General features: G+C 41.4%; 1 protein-coding gene across 1 annotated transcript; it reads right to left on the reverse strand.

Moving 5' to 3' along the window:
- Positions 1-409: 409 nt before the first annotated feature.
- On the reverse strand, positions 410-19980 carry LOC8039669 (inositol-pentakisphosphate 2-kinase). Its single transcript, XM_029995606.3, has 14 exons — positions 19858-19980; positions 19394-19438; positions 19185-19292; positions 17470-17536; positions 13595-13719; positions 12550-12645; positions 11358-11416; positions 9569-9641; positions 7414-7499; positions 6640-6788; positions 5908-6058; positions 5026-5131; positions 4029-4102; positions 410-918 (listed from the first exon to the last, which is right to left on the reverse strand). The coding sequence occupies exons 1-14, from the start codon at positions 19978-19980 to the stop codon at positions 765-767; spliced, it is 1416 nt and encodes a 471-aa protein (XP_029851466.3). The 3' UTR covers positions 410-764.
- Between the last annotated feature and the right edge of the window lie 517 nt (positions 19981-20497).

Raw genomic sequence — 20497 nt, forward strand, 5'->3', positions numbered from 1 at the left:
AGAAAACTTTTGCAGCATCCTTTGACTAGTTCAACACTGAATAACTTACTAAGAAAAGCTATGAAGAAGTAGATGAGATTGCATTAATTCTGTTGCCCTCAAAAGCACAGAGGATATTTAAAAAGGGTACACGAGATCGCTGCTTGTAGAGGAATGTAAAAGCTAAGTTTCAATCTCTTGTATATGTGGCACAAGAACTTTTAGGTATACGTGCAAATGATTCAACAATATATTGAGAAAGGTGCAGGTAAGGAAATATTTTCTCGCAAGGCAAAAGTTAGAGTAATAAATAAGGAACATCGGACAGCAAACACTGAAGGTGCACGAGCAGACAATCTACAATGAAGTCGTCGACGGCTGAAGGTGCACGAGCAGACAATCTACAATGAAGTCGTCGACGGCTGGAAAATAATACTGAAAGGGCAGGGCCTGTTACAACATGCTGAACACACCCTAAGAGAGCAAGAAAAAGTTATCTCGCGGCTAATTCCATAAAACTTGCCACTTAAAACTAGAGGCACAGTTTTGCAACTTCAAGGCAGACCCAACTGCAATTATCTTCTTGACACAAAACTAGAGATGCAGAGGTCCCCATTGGCAAAGCACTTGGCACAGTGCTTGCGGCGAATGACCCAGCATAAAAAGTGCCTTCAGCACCAACTGGAAATGGTGCTCCTTTCGAAGGTAGAAAAATACTTTTTCCCGACTTCTGAGAAAGGAGTGGGTTCCCTGCGAGACAATGTTGGGCTGCAGTTTCAACAACGTCAGCAAACGGCTCTGATGAGGTTGCAGTCGTCGAAGTAGACTTTTTCGAGCTTGCTGACGGTCTTGGGGTCCAGGTCTACGACAGCGACAGAGAAGAGGTAGGTTTGCCCGTTGCTGTCTTGCACGACCGAGTCCTTGGGGTACACCCTGGTCCTGCATGTTTCACACCATATTTTCACCGAAAGAGCGCTTCAAAAGCACTGAGGCAACTACATATATGATGATTACCAAAACATCCCTGATGTAGGATGATGCGCATTTGCTACGACGGTGGTTGTGAAAACGGTTGGAATGGTCGGTGTATTTTCTTTTGTGAGTGGTATCCGAGACCTGCGTTTAATACCCAGTCTGCAGAGCTTGCTTTGTCATGACACATAGATGTGAACTATTGAGGAGCAAAACCATGTAAAGGCCCGTTCACACACTTGCGACCTCTGAAAACTAGGGATGCCGCAAACTTTTTTCGAATCAAAGTTTAGATGATCGAATCAAGCGGTTCGAAAGGTTCAAAATATTTCGAATTTTCCATATCGAGAAATTTGACGGAAGTCGAATTTTCGAACTTGTTAAACTATGAAGTTCGATGCTTTTCGAACTTATTACGCTGCAAAATTCGATGCTTGTCGAACTTTCGAACTTGATAGACTAAAAAATTCGATGATTTTCGAACTTTTGGATTTCCTTTTCGATGATTTTCGAACTTCCGACGCTGCTGGTATGGTAGAACGCTCCTCGACCTCAAGTTGTGTCGGCTTCTGTGCTTTTTGCTCCGCGTTTCTTCCGTCTCCGAAAATAAACCTCCAAAACAATTACAAACTAAAAAATTGTCAAGGTGCAGGCGAGCTAGTGTATGTTGATCATGATGCAAAATCCCGAGACTGGGAATGAAATTCGAAAGAAATAGTGTAAGAAGAAAGAAAAAAGGGGACAGGACGAAGTCTCAAACTCAGTTGAGTTGAGTTTGAGACGTTATTCCTGAGCTGAGTTTTCAGCTGAGTTGAGTTTGAGACGTTGTCCTGTCCCCTTTTTTCTGTCTTCTTACACTTTTTCTTTCAAATTTCATTCCCAGTCTCAGGATTTTGCATCATGTACAAACTAAACTTACTATATGCCAGCGTCACTCGGGCGGCGTTCGAGCAGATTACTACCAGCGTGCAAGGGGGCGGGGAGGCAGTTTGCCAGATCGCTTCAAGGTTTTTCTGAGCCTCAAGTGACCCTCAACCACCTGCCTGCCCCTGGCCGTTTCGGACTGGACGAGTATCGTTAAACAGTGCGTTCGTGTGATCACTACTGCGTGATGCACGTTAAAGACCCACCCCCCCCCCGGGCTGGCGGCCACAATTACTGATCTGCACACGTCACTCTGCACTGGCAAATAATCCAGAACATCCGGGACGCTCGTCGTCTCATTTAATTGCTTGACCAACTTCGCGCAATCTGAATATCACACCCGAACATTTCTAAACCTGATTTTGTGGAAACCAGTCAGTCGTGAAAACATTATTTGAAACTGAAACTGTGGCGGAACATGAAAACCGGACTTCCAACTTTGCGCACTTGGAAAGAAATTCGAAACTTAAGTTTCTTTCTCGAATTTAGCGCTAAAAGAGAATCGAAACCTTCGAACTTTTCAAACTTTATGTAGAAAAAAATTCGAAATCTTCGAATTTATCGAACTTCATGTCTATAAGAATTCGAAACGTCCGAAATTTTCGAATTTCAGATCCAAAGAAATTCAAAACATTCGAATCTCTCGAATTTTAAGTTAGGAAAGTTCGAAATCTTCGAATTTCTCGAACCTCAAGTAAAAAAATATTCAAAATAATCGAACCCAAACTTTTAGAAACCGTGATAGCTTCGAACTTTTCGAATTCGAAACTCCACGATTTTTGAAAGTTGCAAATTTTTCGAATTCGAATCTCCGCATGGTCGAAAATATCGAAACCTTTCGAATTCGAACACCGGTTCGGTTAGAAAATATCGAAATCGAACCTAGGGTGGTTCGCGGCATTCCTACTTAGAACCGGGTGCCTTGGAACCTCTTAATATCTCTTACAACAAGGGGACACACTGGCGCCATCTATTGGTAGCAGTGTAAGCTTGGCGGTTCGGCATATTTTCTATTTCTCTCGTGCATTATCCTTTTTTTTTTCTTTCTTTTTGGCTCGAAGAACTTTTGTCAACATTATAAACGAGCCTATCTTATAGGTAATATGCACATTTGACCTCTGAAATCCCACAAAACCTTCGCTCTTGTGAAATGCAGTTCCAGGGTCACCGCATTGATGGCGCCAGAGTGCCAGCGTGTTCTCTTGTCCTAAGAAATTTTAAGAGGTTTCAACATGTCTCGTCTCTCTTGGTCGTACTCAGTTGCAAGAGTGTGAACGGCCTTAATGAAAAAAAGAAAAGCCTTGTCACAAGCTAAACTGGAGAACTTTGCTTTCAGGTAAGCAGGCTCTTTTAAAACTCGGGTGCCTACAACATTTTGCAGGCACCCTCAACAAGAAAACTACTACTATTGTGTCTTAATTAATCTTATCCCTTAGTACTACACAGTAAATGGCCTTTGCAATATACTTAGTGTTGCGAGCTGCAGCCATTGCAATATGCCGGACTAGAACCGGCAGTTGCAGTCCGACATTTTACAATGGCCGCTAATCAGTACGCTAAATCTATCCAAAACAACTAAAGCCTCGAAAAAGGTGACACCCACTGCTGGTAGACTAGATATACATAGAATGTCCCATGGAAGTGGAATTTTCCTTTGCAGTTTTTGGTGACTGATTCGCATTTACCAGCTGTATCCACCTTTTTACAAATGAGGTGCTGCCACCTGGATGCATGGCTGGGTTCGAGATTGAGTGGCAAGCAAACAAGTGTGTTCGTAAGCTTCTCCAATCCGCTGACCCGTGCTAGCATTTGGGTACATACCTAAAAATGTCAGATGCATCCTGTTGGCTCATTGAGACCGCTGTGACCTAGATACGTCTCCCCCAAAAGTCGTTTTTGTCCCCACTGTGGATTATCTTCGGCCCCGAAGTTAGGGCAAAAAATGCCACCTTCCCTCTATACTTGGCCAGCAGAAAGAGAGGGAGGGTACCAAACACACTTACTCTTGAACCCGTATTTCTAAGAAAAAGAAGATAAATTAATCTAGTGCAATTGCAGGCTCTTTCCCAGTCTACAGTCCCCACCCTCCACCAGCAACAGGTGTGCAAAGAACCAGAATTAAGTCGATAAAGTAGCGTATACTGGCGACTTACGCTGGTGACAGCTTTTGAAGGGAGAGCATGATGGAGCAGTCCCGGGCGGTTAGTGCCACCAGGAATTCCCATATCTGGAAAAGAAGCTTTCCCATCAAATTGATCGTCCACATCAGGTCCTGTATTCGGGCATGAGCTGACAGACCAGCCAGAGAAGGGCATGGGGACCCCAATGTAAAGGTTGAAAGAAAACGTCCCTGCAACCACTTCCGACTTCTGAACTGTAATGAGTGATAGGTCAAGAAGAATTCAGGAAAAGCTCTGGCCACAAGTGTTATGTGCCATCTTCGAGTGCCTAGGCTGTTGAGAAAATAGCGTGCCATCTGCTCCGCAACATCGGCTTCATGCAAGCGTAGGGACAATATTATCGTGTAGCAGCAAAAGGGACCCGTGTGACATCGTACAATGCAGAGAAGGGTGACTTCGGTGCAGGACGATTTCACGCAAAATAAAAAAAGCAATTTTTGTTTTTTGTTTTTTTGTGGCTTATATCATGCGACTGATTGCAACTTCAAGACTTAACGAAGATGATATGCTTCAAAAATGAATAAATATTGCTTTAAAGGCATCATTTTCGTAGGCGGGCTTTCTTTATGATTTTTTTAAGAAGCCGACGGAGTCTAATAAAGCGGCTTGGCTGTGGCGGCGTCGCTCGAGCACATCTCGCACAGCATATAACTTTGATGATGATGACTGGAGGACTTTTCTCGTCGCCGTACAGAAACCACCGAAAAAGAAAGCTGCATAACTCAATTCTTGAATTGTCACTGACTATAGTACTATAACACCAGATTTGGCATTCTAAATGAATGTCACATACTAAATAAGGCCTGAAAAGAAGGGAACATGTAGTACAAAGAAGCACCTGAATGTTCTGCATATTACTTCCTAATGTCCGGCCTGTGCACACCTTGCTTATTATATCGTATGATTTAGAAACTATGTAGTATATCTTTTCCCAATCTTCCATTCATTGCCCAGATGTGAAAGTGCTTGCCTTGCGACAGGTGAATTCAAGGTCAGTCTCGTAGACCTGCTGGTTGGGGAAGCCCAGGGCCTTGGGTAAAGATGGGGAAGGGTGGCCATCCTCCAGGTACTCTAACCTGTCACAAGCAGTGTCAGCTTAAAGGCATACCGCGCATATATTTTACTTCCCACGAATAAGGCCTTCCATTCTGGCCAGTGGTGACTGAAAAAAAAAGTTCCGGCGATGACCCCCTTTTAATTTTTGCTTTCGATCTTGACCAATGTTCGATCTAGTATGAGAAATATTTATTCCTTAGATCAACTAAAACTGTTGTCCAGAGAATGCAGAGTCGAAAGGAAGACAGTGACAAACATGGTTAACCAGAGTGGGTTCCCAAAGACACACAATGAGGGGGATAGAAAGACAGCGACTTGGGCGATGCACCACTAGAAACAAAAATGGTGACAGGAGACGCAATCGCCTTGTTTACACTGTCTTTGGCAGCTGCTGCTGGCCGCCTCAGGGCATTTTAAAGATGCCGATCAAAAACTGCCCTTACCAGGCTGCCAACTAGCAAGAGGCAGCAATGACAGCCCAAAACAAATAGTACAAACTCTATAACCATGCAGATTTGGTCATCCGCTCCAAAGTATGCGACACAATAATGTTGCCTGCTACAACATACTCATCAGCGTCAATCGTGTGCTATCGAGGTCTGTTGTAGCAGAGACCAAACATCGGCAGTTTGCCGGCTGCTTCGGACGACGTATCTCAATTAAACCGAAGACTGCACTCAAATGTCACTGTAAATTTGCACTCCAACATGTTGTACTGTTCTTTCTTTCTAGTGAAAGTTGGCTCTCCCGACTATCTAAAAGTGGTGCCCAGAGTGCACAAGGTGAAAATGCTCACGCGGAAAGGCTCTCGTTGGGGCACTGAAGGGCCTCCTTGAGACTAAGGTAGTGGGGGTAGACGGCCGTCACGTCCATCGAGCCCAGCCGCTGGATCTGTAGGATCCGGTCCAGAACACAGCCTCGCGGGAGCTTGTGCTGACCTCGGACGCCTGGATGGGAACAACAACCACTGCTTGCAACAACTGACAGTGTGAAAAAATGGGCTACAGTTGGTACTTATCAACAGAGCCGAGAGCACCGGTAAGACAAGAACACGAAGAGACACCACTACGCACTGAATGGTAAAACAAGCCGCGATGTTCAATATCAGAAATCAAAATTATTTATATATTTATTTACGGTGCCCATCAACAGCCAGAGGTCTAGAACGGTGCACCACGACAGTTGACAAACCAAATGACGGAACACAGCCCTCTACCAACACAGTACTAAAAGCGATTGCATAAGTGCCCCTTCAGTGCATCCTTCTGAAAACACAATTAAATTCCGATCGCTTCACCCTTCTGAAATGTGGGCCTCAACAGTTAGCACATTTCAAGAAATAGCAGTGCAATGTGGTATGCTTCTTTTGTCCTTGCATTCCTAGTTCCTTTAGATGTGTGGATCTGCAACATGCAGCAACAAAGCTTATACATGGAATTGTCATTTACAGTGGTAGTGGCTACAAGTTAACATTCTTGTGTTTTTTTGCTCAACGAGAGTCCCTGCGCTGAACTGAAGGCATCCTTACGGTTGGGGCATGTGCAGGCGGATGAAGAAGGGCATGACTGAGGGCCATGGTCACTGTGGCTTGCTGGCTCGTAGGTCAGGCTGCGGTCAGTCGTAGGGAAACAGTGGACCAGTATTTGTGTCACCAGCTGACACAGGATCTCCTCCCGGCTGCAAGGTTGACAGCGGTGGCCCGTTCTCAGATCACAAGCCAATGAAAGGGCACAAGACCATTCCTTATTTCTGTCAGTATGGAACTCCCCGTGGTTAGAATTTTCTTTCCGGTCAACTTTGCAGAATCTCTTTGGAAAACTCCCAAATGAAGAGGAAGTTTTGCAAGCACGGTAGATGAGTTGCTCGGTTAAAAGCGCAGGTTTTCTAAGCAGGCCTTTACGACAAAGGATAGAGTGTTAACAGAGAGCAAAATGTACTAACGCAATAAAATGAAAGGCAATATATATATATATTTTTTAAGCTGTGTTCTTTGGTGCAAACTTAGGAATAAGTCTAGTTTTGAAGCCAACAGAAATATGAAGGGAAAAAGAAGATAATTTCTGTTTTGAGAGTTGTAAAAACAAAGGATGTATTTACTATATGCCGTCTTGAAGGTCGACATACAGCCCCAATGTTCTGTAAGGCAGAATACCTTCTTACTTCCCTTCGTTGCCAAATTCTACTTTTTGATGGTGCTGGGCACAAGTGACGTTAAAAGGTTACTTTTGTGCCAGATGAATACTGCAAACAGAAATGACAGCAGTCGCTGTCAATTTGAATGGGTACTGAGAATATGGCATACCTTACTATGCCAGGCTTGTCAAAAAAGTCCTTTAGAGTAATGTCTAAACTGCTTCTGTTCTCCTCACTGAAAATAAGTTCCTTGTCCTAGGGAGAAAGAAGAGGTAAATTTTTGAGCATACCTTTGGAATGCTTTGCACTCGATTCTCCTAAACACCATTTATTATTTACATTTTTCTTCCTCTCCTCTTTTGTACTAATGTAGTACAACAAAATCGCTTCTGTCTGAAACTTAAAACTTTCTTTCGAGTCAAGCACGGTTTTAGAGTTGTAGCAGGCACTAAATTTCATGAAAGCAAAGCAGGCACATAGAGCAGATAGGTGCTCTAATTTGTGACAGTAGCAAAATGCAACTATCTTTCTACTTTGATTTTTTTTATTTGGTTTGTGTACTTGCATCAGGTACTAAGTACTGGAGGCATATGGAAAAAGCTGTCAGAAGGACAGCTTGACGAAGCAGCATTGACATTCGTGCAGCACAAGCAGAAGAACAAAACCTACATGCAGTTCAATTCCCAGCATTAAAAACAGAACTTAGAAATAGCATGAACGATAAAATAGCAAGAACACTGAAGTACAATTCAATTTCCATCATTGAAAAAAAAATATATAGACACAAACAGATTGGCATTACAACCACACGAATCGAAAGGATTGACTAGAGCTCAGAATAAAGTCTTAACTTTGCAAAGCGTAAAATAGGTATCAGTCATACTTGACACAAGCTTGTTTAAAAGCAAAAAAAAAAAAAAAAAAATAATGCGGTTCAAATTTTTAAAAATTTTTAACTGCTTTTTTTTTTCTGCAAACTAACCATCAGATGAACATGACACAAATGCCACTGAAAAAATATTTATGTAACAAATAAACGGGTTATTTCTTTCCTATGAATAATGTTGTAAGTTGGGTTTGCTGCAGAAGATACACTACAGCAGGCCAGGCATAAAGCCTTTAAAAAAAGAAAAACTTGCAGATAAGAATCATTTATGGCACTGGTTGTTTTAATTAGAAAGTTGACTTGATGTCACACATTTGTAATCTCGTGAGCAAGAGAAGGAACCAGCAGAAGCTGGGCGGTAAACTGTGGTCTGTATACTAGAGGTGAACTGAAAAACCATCTTAGATTTTTGGGGGGTCACGGTGGATACAACTTCCAGCACATCTGAACTAAACTCCAGAGTAAATGTAGAATATTCAAAACTTCTTATATTGCATACTGAACTAGACCTTTCAAATGAATAGTTGCATTAGAAAACTTACAATTTTGGATGTTTTTAAAAACATGTCATGACGAAGTATTTTCGCTCCATTGACTGCGCTTCCCCTAGGCTTAGATGCATTGTGGCGAAGCAAGCTTTGCGGTGTCGTGGGTGACGCTTTCCCACTGCGCGCAAACAAAACCTTGCCTCTTCTGAAGGGCTTGTGCACTCTGAGGTAAGTTTATATTTTGAATATAAATAGCAACATTGCTTATATTGAATATATTACTAAGAAGCACCATAAAATATTGTTTAACCTGATTAAAAATTAATCAATTTAATAACAAAATTATTTTGATTGTGATTATTCAAGTGGAATTACTTTATCACTGATATTCAAACCAGCCCCAAAATCACTATCTGCCCATGACTACTCCAGAATTATTTCATGAGCATCTTTAAACAATGTATGCAGTTTCTTAGCTCAAGTTAAAATGTGAACCAGTCATTTCTTGTCGATATCTTGCTGACACCGATTGGAATAAATTCAACTGTAGTTGTTAGCTCTACCTCCTAACCAGCTGAAATCCCACAACTTTTTTTCACCAAATGACCTAACCATCCGAGAAGGAAATATCCACTTGAAACATTTCATCATAAAATTTGAGGTGTGATAACCAGATGCTACAGGGAACATACACAATTTAAAGTGCAGCAAAATTTATCCTCCTAAGGCCAGACATCAAAGTGTAATGTACAATACACACTATAGCGATCTATGGAAAGTATTTTCCTTAAACTGCCTGACCACTAAGGTACAACCACTATACCTAAACACGAAGTGATCCCTAAAGATATAATTCTCCCATTCTCTCATAGTCATGATGAAGAGTCCTTGTGAGGACTAACAGTAAGTGAAATAAATAAATGAAGAATACGTAAAGTGCAGTCATTTACCTTGAACACCCTTAAGTTATTCTGTGGATGATACAACAGCTCATGGAGTGCATTGTTCATTCTTCTTGGACAGCTGTAAAAGCACGGAAAGAAAAGAATGAGTGTGGAAGAACAGCAGCTGCATTTTGAACCAGAAACAGGGACCCTCTTCAAGCTGTGAAGGGAAAGCAGGGTTTCAATTGCTTTCAAAGGGGAGGCACAAGTCATGAGACAGGTTTTATGCATGCTACTATTTTTCATAATGGTGATTCCAAGTTTGCAGCATGCATTAAATAAATGTCCTAAAAGAAAAAGAAACGTTAACCACGGCTATTTTTCAAGGGTGATTACAAGGATTTCTCATAGAAACGGCAATCCCGTCAAAATGCAAAACTTCGGCTGAACCAGCCAACTTCCTTAATCCAACTGGAACTGCTTGCCAAGCCACAATATTCGCAACAGAAAAAATATTAATTTATGATAGCACAAGATTACGTGCAATTTCTACCCGCTGTAAATACCGAGCATGTGCCCATATTGCAACGAGCACCCACTCCCTACTTTTGAAGCATTCGAAATATAAGCAAACGACATATCAAGAGCCCACCCCCGCAAATTTACGAGTCCACCGAGCTAACAGAGGTGCTCCTCTCAGTCAGCCGCTTCTCCGAGCACGCCGGTGCAAGGTGGCGAAGCTTTACGTACGTGCACCGATCCAAAGCGGTGAAGCTCGATGCGAGAGCACCAGCACGAAGCAGGCTTGGCGATTGCGGCGCAGCTGGTTTAGAAATTAGGGTTTTTGCCAGACCCTCATACTGCTTTCATCCCTTCTACCAGATCAGGCAAAGGCCTACCCTACCATGTGCCTTTTCTGTTTTTCTGCTCTTGAGCATAACAAGCACACAACCCCATTTTTCGTGATTCTCTCCAACTTTAGGGTGGGTGCTTATTGCTCGGTATTTTAGGTAACGGCCAAAGGGCAGACATTGATAAAATAAAAAAAGCTTTATGCAAATATATTCATACAGATTTTATCACTCACTCGATGCAAGACAAAGCTTGCTTCTTCAAATAACAAATAAGAGCTCAGATAAGCCCAGAAAGTCCCAACGTGACCCTTTCAATGTGACCTGCCAGTGCACTGATTGCAGGCTAAAGTGCGTATTTTGCACCCATAGCTTATATCGGTAATGCCAGAAATGACGTCAAAAGGTGTCCTCTAGATTATCTTTAGATAATCTAGAGTGCTTTAGAAAAAGCACAGCAGTAGTGATAAGCACAATATCTGAGGCAACATTAAATGCTGCATCAAAACGGCAATGTTTAAGACCTTCCAGAAAAGTGTTTCGTGGCATCAGAGGTTGCTGTGAGCCTCTTCGTGTGTTTTCCCCTCCCCTATTTCTTGTTTGTGAGCATGTGCAATGCTTTCCTCACCCACCAAAGCGGGAAGAGTGAGAGACGCAAAAAAGTCATTTTACAACTACTGAACATAGCATTTTTTTGGACAGTGACAAAAAAAAAAAAAAAAAGTGATTAGCAGGATCACATATTTTAGATGATGGCTTCAGAGCATAACCTTGAGATTAGGTTTCTGCCCTGTATGTTCCAAGATTTATGCAAGCTCCCTAATGGTGTTGAAACCATCAAATTAGTTAAAGTGCTCTTTAAGGCCACTGAACATCAAAAGGTCTCTCCCCCCTTTCCCGACTTGTTTTTGGGTGGTACGCAATGCAAGTACAGAGACCATGTCACCAGAGTATTACAGCAAAAAAATATAGATAGAAGTTGCAACCAAGATTAAACCACTCACCCACTGAAGAGATCCAGAGGACAGTACATGCTCATTGATAATATTTCTCCTTTGCTTTTCTAGAAAAAAAAAAAAGAAATAAAGATGAAATTGAATGGAACTGTTAAATTAAATTTAAAAATTGCAAACGACCACACAAAGTGTTCTGCAATTGACAGCAGTAGCTGCTGCATTATGGAAAGGCGTGCTGAAGGAGATTGGCCTTCAGCCAGTGTGTTGTACAATGTTTGCACGGAACGGACGGGTCCTTTGCAACAGGGCGGCCTACATGGGGAAAGAGGGGGGGGGGGAGGCGAGAGAGCGCCTTTCCGTGTGTGAGGAACGACAGGGAGAGGGAGAGCACTGCCTCTGCTATTTGCAACTTCAAAGCCCTATAGACGGCGGGGCGGCAGCCGCAAGATGGTGGTTGAGACGGAGATAGAATCTCCAGAATTTCCGGCGCGCCTGCTCGCCGACGCTGGTGCTAAAATTAATTCATTTGGCTACAAGTATGAAGTGGTCAGGGCAGGAGCGTGTCACGGGTGACAGAGATGTTGACGTGCATTAAGAAAATAAACATGTTTATTTTCAGAAGTCGCGGAGCGGGACAAGGCAATGATACTTTTTTAACACACTCGCTTTTTCCGTTAAAACTGCACAATGCAAGAGCAGGCCAACCAGAAACAAGGTGTAACACCAGCAGCAAGGCCAACAATCCTTGCCACTGCCTCTGAAGCCTTCCTTACTCCTCCGGTTCTTCGTTCGTCTATGAGAGGGGAAGCGACGGGCTGGAGTTGCGAATGAAGTGGAGTTTTGCGTTTGTGCACAAGCATTTTTTGCCATAAGGGCAACTAACAGCTACCGCTGTAAAACAGACTCAATGGCAGTTACCAATCCTCAGCCGCAGCATATTCTATGGCTGAGGGGTTTTATTAAATTAAGCTGATACAATACTGATTTTGTTTGCATATTGCAGTATCCACATCAGGCACGTATATAGGCATGTATCCCCCCCAAAACAAAATCCTGGCTATGTGTCTGATACACGTATATGAACGAGACTGTATAGCCAGAAAACAGCCATACGAGTTTAATCATGCTGATAAAGACTAAAAGGTAAATGTTGTTTTATTTCATGACTTAGTTTTAGCAGCAGATTTACAGTACATTTATGCAGCTCAGTTATGATTATGAAGTGGGAACAACAACACACCTTGTAAGTCTGTGCCAAGTGAAACCTACACACAGATGCCCTGAGCTTGTGATCGTGTGGGAGGTGATAAGATTCTGGCAAGAAACCTTGCTTGGGCTGCAAACAAAAAAAGATGAACAAGCCATTACTCTTGCAAGGCATGTATGTAACATTATTTTGTTTTTATCGGAAGACTTTTTTTGTGTCGATACAAACTGCTCACTTAAATATAAAAATCGGTAGAAAGCAACAGCTCAGTGCAAAAGGTGTTCCATGCAAGAACATGTTTTTGAAAATCTCCACAAGTAAGAATTATAACAGAAAAAAACAGTGTTGTATAGACGTGAGGCTTTTGATGAATGGTGTGCTTTTACAGATGAAAACATAGAAAGACATGAGAGATGGTACATGTATCTGTAAGGTAGCTCTGGCGGAAGATGCAAAAATCAGCAGGAATATAACAGTTGGTGCATCTAAGAAAATACTTCCAGGTTTGATTGCGCTGCATAAAATAAAAAATACTAAGTATACATCGAAATGAAGCATGAAGGTAAGGCAAGCAGCAATGATAAAGAGCAGAAGTTTTAACAACAGAAAGCTGCATAAATACAAAAAACTGCAACATCTTCAACCAGGTTATAGAGAAGACTGCACCCTTCGTTAGGAGAAGCTGCTGTCAGCTTCGCCTTTAGAAGGTTCTATGGGACGCCACTCCCGCACAAGAATTTATTTTTATTTTTAGGGATTGCTTGCAACTTACTTTTTTAAATGTTAACATTACATCCAGGCAGAATGCTAGCTTTCTGCAATATACAGCTTTTTATTTATTTTTTTTTTTTTTTTGTGCTAAAGGAGCTGCTAAAGTGAGACAAAGAATACTCCATCATCTACATAACTCGTGCTCAAACCAGAGATACTCCTCCATATCTGTAGCTCGCATTGAAACCAGCAATACTTCTCCACAAGTATAACTTGTCTTAGAACCAAGAATACTTTTCCATGTGTATAACTCGTGTTAAGACCAGGAATACCCCTCCATCTGTATAACTTCCATTGGAATGCTGACCTTGATCTCGACCGAAAGCACGGGCCCCTCTCCGTACTTGCGAAGATGACTCGGCAGGGTACAGTGGTCGGGAAGTAGAAGGCCCAACGTCGAAACTTCTCTCACATTTTTCTTCAACCTGTGAACTAATTGAGAGTCTCCGCATCATAATTTTTCCTTTTGGGAAGCAATCCGATAATCTAAAAAGGAACATATTATGGCATGCTGTGACAGGGTGCTGTCTGCACAACTTAAGCACAATTTTGAAACTGTGCGTGCACACACGAATTCCCAAGGAACTGCCCATACAAACCTAAAATTCAGCTCCCACTATAGAACAGATCTTCAGTAATGGAGTAGAAAAGATTATTAAATAATAAATACAAGATATTTTTTTTATTGAATAAATCTTGCAGTTAAACAGATCGAGAGATTTAGTTTTTGATTTTGAGGTCTTGAGTCTTAAAATGCAGCTTTAGACAACATTGTAAATTAAATATGCTAATGCTACGGCAAAACAGTGGAAGTAACATATAATTAAAACAAAAAGTTCACAAGAAAACAATTTTTTGTGTTACTGAAGTGTCTTAGTGCACAACTTTGTGCCTATAGGTATATATTTTGAACACTACAGAGTCAATAGATAGGTTTCCAGAGTACCAAAGCCCCTTTTCTTGACCAGCGCATTGCTATCTTCGGGACGTTTGCTGGCAAAATTTGTGTTTGGTCATTCCACTCCGAGTGAGCCAATTCAAATTTGCAGTTACAGGTTGTTTTATACAAACAATTTATTGCACACAATTATTTTATTATGACTGCAATTGATCACTGTATCCAAGCAGCAATCATTCTTGACTGATCTCTAACAACAGAATATACCAATAAGCCCTTAACTTTCATTTTAAAACAAAATGATGCTTTCTTAGACAAAAAGTACCAGAAAACTGCATGTGCACGAGTTTGTGCACTGCATCCACTAGATGCCACCACTTGCACTGATGCAGGGGGGGGGGGGGGGTAGGGGAGGGAGCCGCGAGCCGCACTTTAACACGCGAAGAGCCGCATGCAGCTCGCGAGCAACAGCTTGGCCACCCCTGGGCTAGGTGGTGCCAGCTACTTCCCTTTACAAAGGGTATAGCCAGTAACATCCATCGAAGATCTATCCAGTCATCCTTCCCTGTGTACGTCACCGGCGGGCAGGCGGACAAGCGACCCAGGCAGCTGCAAAGCAACTTTTTGGATGCCAGTGATCTAGATTATTTTTTCACAGCTTCAGGGTTGAAACTTTCTCTGCAATGGGTAGTGATCTGTGCTCTGCAGTAGATTGTCGGAACAGTGCCAGGAAAAGCTTCTCTGTTACCCTTGTTTTCATAGAAAAAAAACAAAATAAAACACACCTGGGCAGCATTGGAGGCCAGCAACGTCAAGGTGTTTCTCTGCGAGCTGTGTGCCGAAAGAACTAGTGACGCATAAAGCATTCTCGCTTGTGCTCGAAATAGTTTACAGAGTTACGGGCTTGTGAATGCAGCTACATAATTTATAGCCGCGTGCTGCGAGTTGAATATCCTTCTGCAGCCGGAACAGCTTTAAGAGCAGCAAGGGCTGACTCAAACCGGCTGTGACCACTACAACATCTGTTCAAAAAGGGCTATAATATAGAAGAAAAATAGTGCACATTCTAGCACTACAGTTGACATTTGGTGCAGTCACATTTGTTGTTCACAATTGCTTCAGTAATTTTTTTTTTTTTTTTTTCCAATAGACATTATATTTGTTTTGGGCATTGAAACTAGCTCAGGCTACTCTCGGAGCTCCACTCAAGTGGCCGATCTGTTGAGGACGAGAAGTGAAATGTCTAAACAAAGTTGAGATCTGCGTTTAGACATGACTTTTCACACACAGTTATTCATGTCTGGTATTACAGAAGTTTGGGGAGCAGGTGTTAAGTTCTATTAATATACGATAGATGCATTACCTGGTTTGTCAAATGGTTGGCCATGCATTGTTTTCTCACAAAAGATGTGGTGAAAACGTCTTTAATTTATTTGATTGAGGAGAAATGTTATATAGGGCCGAACAGTTATTAAAACCATGAAGATAGTCATGTCGCTGAAGAGAGGTAAGCAAATTTACAGCTGTTAAAGGATTTGCAAAGCCAAAACTGAATTAAAAAAAAAAAATCTCGTATAGAATTACATTCTTCCTCGTGTGCACTCATGGATGTGTGTGTGTGATGAGCATGTTGCATGCCACTCCAACAGTAAAAAAAAGAAAGAAATATAGGTAAATATTTTTCTAGAAACTTTTGTTCATTTAGTTTTAATTAAAAATTTTATGGTATATTTGTGTACTTTACGCTATATTTCAAGCAAATATTCTTTATTTAAAGGTGAATAGTGTATTTACATATTTTAAAAGCCTTTCATTGCACCTTGATGTTTGGCTTGGTGGTCGCGGAGTTTTTTTCATTTTTATTTTAGTGTGATCTTTATGAACAGAAACCTGCCATCTGGCCTACACGAATGCAGTTAATTCCATTCTATACATTTCAATATTTACAAGAATCACAGCCTACATATGTTAAATCACAGTTCAGCACGCGCATGCTCATCGCTTTGGAAGGCGAGCAAAGTATGCATCACAAGCACGAACACTGAAAATGGCACAGACCAGAAGCGCTTTCCTGGGATGGTCTACAGATATCTTGCTAAATTACTTAAAGGCCGACAAACAACCTCGGTTTTCTGCAGGGAAGGTAATCTTTTTTAGTGCTCCCCCTCTCCCAAGCTGCAAGGGGCGCCAAGGTGAGGAAAAGCAAAAAAGTGGAGAGGGTATAGAAAAAGACGATGCCGACAAAAGTGGAAAGCGCAAAGTGTACATCAGCCTTAAGCACCAAGAAGCATATGCATGCTACAAATGTAGTTACACGTGCTGGCATCTGCAACAGCAACCTTTCCGAAGAGATTCTAAAACAAATGGCACATTCCTTCAAATAAGACGAGCGTGTGGGGACCTGTATCCACATTTCGAGCATTCTTTGTGGTGCTTGGGTAATTTGTCAAAAAATGTATTGCTTAACTTGTCGACATTTCTTCGCCAGCATAACTGCTAGCTTCTGGTAAAATAAAAACGGATTTGCTAGCGATTTCACGGAACTAGCAAGCCGCAGCTTGAGCATACCGAGTTGCAAAAACGGTTTTCTCAAAATCGCAATTGCTTCAGTTTTTTTACTTACTCATAGTTCAGCACATGGGCCAAGGTCACATTTTGTGCAAATAGAGATTATTATCAACTTCAGATAGCACGAATGACCATGTTTTCTCGCTGTGGAATGCAAGAAAAGCGACCCGATTGTAGGCCACGCGCCTTGCTGCCCGCCAATGACGTCACGTTTGGGTGGCGGGGAAAATTAGGGAAAAACTAGGGAGAACAATGTTTCGGTTTCGGCAGCGAACAAAATATTACTTTTTTTGACTAACTAGAGTGAATCTGGGGTTACGAGATAGCATTTCGGAATCTGGAAGCCATCCGCATTCAGATGATGCCTTTGGATTAGGTCGAAAAATCGCCGGAGCTCCCCTTTAAAGAACAATGCCTTCCTGCGATGCTTGTTTGCTAGTTACAGCTGTGCAACCTTCAACATTCTGCAAGTGACTCAATCACAATGAAAGGAATGGACAAACAATGTTTTTCTGTAATTACACATATGCTAGCAGCCCAGCAGAAAAGTTCTACAAGGAAAACATTGCTCTTTGTCATCCTGATCAGATAATCCATGCCTCTCCCGTCCCTTTTCCGAGTTTTAAAATGTGAAATTCCTTTCGATACGGTTCATTAATGTTAGAACTGTTTTTTTCCTAGCACTCAGTAGGTGACACAGGATTAAACTAGCATACTTGGCCTTTTGAAGTGAACGGCTTCGTTGATCAGCCTCACATTTTCAGCCGTCAACTCGATAAGGATCTGGGAAGCAAAAGGAAGGGTCGCCCAATTAGCGGGCCGCGTTACCGACTCATTCACACTCCTTAGTCCATGATATATTAAGGATGTATAAAAGTAATGCCACTGTTTAGCATAATGCTCCATGTTTTCACATAAAACTTTAAGAAATCTAGAAAACGGTAGTCATCAACATTTTTCTTAATTCAGATATTTATCCCCCAAAGCTCCACAATTAAAAATCACACCCCAAAACTCCACAATTAAAAATCACACTGCAAAAAAGAAAAAAACATAAAAAAAAACAAAAAAAAAACGCTCAATTAAATATGGTAGAGGATCAAATCAGCGATCATGAGGAGAGGCCACCCCAGCCTCCTTTCTAAACTTGGACGATTAGCCAAGGCGACCTTACTATTAACATTTGTTCAGAGACTGTGTGGTATACCATAACTAAAACTGAACTAGAAAAAAAAAAGAAGAAAAAAAAGAAGAGACAAGGGCTAGAGACCAAGCAACAGATGTCTCTAATTAGGTTATTTTGCATTTATATTTATTCTTGTTTACAACATACTGTTTTTAAGATTTTAGTTGTCAAATATTATGCCACTTCGAGGATATATGTGATCAGAAAGACTCAACCAACTGAACACGTGGTGTACACCCACTCATGATACTGCTGCTAAAACATAAAGGTGGTATGCATTTGTGCATTGTTTTTTTAAGGTTTTCTTTTATTCATTCCTCTTGGTGGAGTCATTCCCAAGTTCAGTGGACACCAATACGTGCAGATTTATTACATCGAATTTTGTCATAAATAAATGCTTAACACCATGAGTTCTACCTTTAAGTTTCTATAGACCTCTAACGAGAACATCTGCTGCCACACGAGATGCATGCCATCACAGAGGTACAAGACGATGGTCGTCTTATGCGACTGAAGCTTCATGAAATGAATTAGGAACATTTTATAGATGACTAAGAGAACTTCATATAATGTTAGTTTGACGACATGAAATGTAGGAGGTGTGTGTAAGCAACTTCGAAACTTTACAATTTCTTTTCAGGTGATCTGAGTTACCAAAGTTTCATTCTCTAGCAGTTTGATGTAATTGTGTTGTAAATTGACTGTAGCCATTTATACATAGCTTTTGTGGCAGCCTACTCTAAGGTTACCCTGAATCAAAATTTGTGCACGCAGTACAAATAAGATACATATTACGAAATAAAACCTGTTAATTCTGCAGAAGGTGTTATTGACATTATTATTACATTATTGACTGAAAAAAAAAGAACTGCATTATTTAGACAGAAGGTACATTCAACAGTAGGTGGGTATGATCCACTGGTTTCTTTTGTTTTTCTGAGATTATTTTTTGTAATTAATTTTTGTAACTCACGGACTATTTGTACCAAGAGCTTATTCTACCATGGGCCAGCATAGCACCAATGTTTGTAATTATTTTTGTAACTCTTAAACTCGGCAGTTTTATTCTTCTTCTTCTTTCCTTTCTTTTTCTTTTTTAATTCTATTTTCCTTTTTTTAGTCTTCTCTCCTTTTACTTTGTCCTTTACTTTTCCTCCCTTTGCCTTGTATTACAGGTTTTTGAGAAACTGTCTACCTGTGCGCTGGTTCGCAACTATTACGAAGTTTAATTTCGGTTGCACTTACTGGTGATTGAACAAACCGGTAGCCCAGAAGATTCTTCATGACATGACTGATGAAATCGGCTTCCAGTTGAAACTTTTGCAACGTTTCTCCGGTGAGTGAGATCGTGCCCTGTTTAAACAAACTGTATTGAAAATTTTCCCCCCAAAATGTACAAGTTTCAAATGAAAACACATATAGAGACACACACGAAAAAGACGGTTGTGCAGTACCTCCGTATACACTTGGCTTTTTCTGAGACGCAGAACTCTGTCTTCCTGAAGAGCGAAAGAGAAGTAACAATCACAAATAGTGCCCATTTGATTGACTCAGCCTTGAGATACCAAGGTCGCCCAAAAACGCCGCAAACATGACGATCCGGAAAAAAAAAAAAAAAGAAGAAAAGAGACTTACCACGCTTACAAAATGTACAAAAAGAGAAATTCCTTCACGTACAGAAAGGGTTACGATTCGAATTGTTGCCGCCTAATTAACTGAACTTGACTGCAAGTGAAAACTAAATAAGTGGTTATTGACGATAAGCCGAAATCCGCCATCAGAGACACAGAAAATTGCAAACATTTGGGGGTTTTAGCTGCTGCTATACTGGCGATACGGCTCCACTAATATTTCGCCGGGTTGGAAAGTAAAGGCGAGAAAAGCATGCTTGCTACGAGAAAAAAATGCCAAGACTTACCTTCTTCAAGGCTACTACAATGTTGGAATTGCCCTCTCCTCTGAAGGCGCAGTTTTCGGGAGAAATCACTAAAATAGCATTGAGCTCCTCGGTCGACCATCCGGCCTCCGTGAGGTTCGCCATATCTCTGAGCAGCTTTGGACAGATGGCGGATTGATTTCGCCGTCTGAATTTCGTATCTCGCTTTTATCATTAAAGCGGCACACAAGAACGCACACAAAAGTAAAGAGAAAAATAATTTGTCCGTCATTTGAAACCTGTTTGTATATTTTGTGAGCTTATCATGATTGTTCTATGGCATGGAAAGGTAAATGATACGCTGCGCAGGTGTGTCGTCTGCTACATGTCTGCTACATACAGTCGTCGGTGAGGGTGTTCGGATATTTTGTGCAAAAATGTATGCACATTTATAAAGAAGAAAAGTGTATATTTAAGTTGATTCCATTGTTTATTTTAAGTCTTATTATATTAGATAACACTGCGGATTTACGTAACACTGAACACGTTGCCTGCACCCGCTGCACCAGCGCTGTGCGGCACAGCAAAATCGCTGCGGTTAGCTGCGGCCGATTCACCAGAGCAACAAAAAAGGTTCAGCCAAGCACGAACTGCTTCTGGAACTGCTGATCGACAGAATGCC

This window comes from Ixodes scapularis, unplaced genomic scaffold (genome assembly GCF_016920785.2).
Source record: "Ixodes scapularis isolate PalLabHiFi unplaced genomic scaffold, ASM1692078v2 PGA_scaffold2__306_contigs__length_199485367, whole genome shotgun sequence".
NCBI classification, from domain to species: domain Eukaryota; kingdom Metazoa; phylum Arthropoda; class Arachnida; order Ixodida; family Ixodidae; genus Ixodes; species Ixodes scapularis.

Bases quoted from the DNA above. Each gene is read 5' to 3' on its own strand.
- LOC8039669 (XM_029995606.3), bottom strand. From the start codon at position 19,980: ATGGCGAACCTCACGGAGGCCGGATGGTCGACCGAGGAGCTCAATGCT. The intron at 12,646-13,594 runs GTCAGCATTCCA...TTTTGTTTGCAG, and splicing joins TGCTTTCGGTCGAGATCAAG to CCCAAGCAAGGTTTCTTGCC. The intron at 919-4,028 runs GTAAGTCGCCAG...TGAAACATGCAG, and splicing joins CTTCAAAAGCTGTCACCAGC to GACCAGGGTGTACCCCAAGG.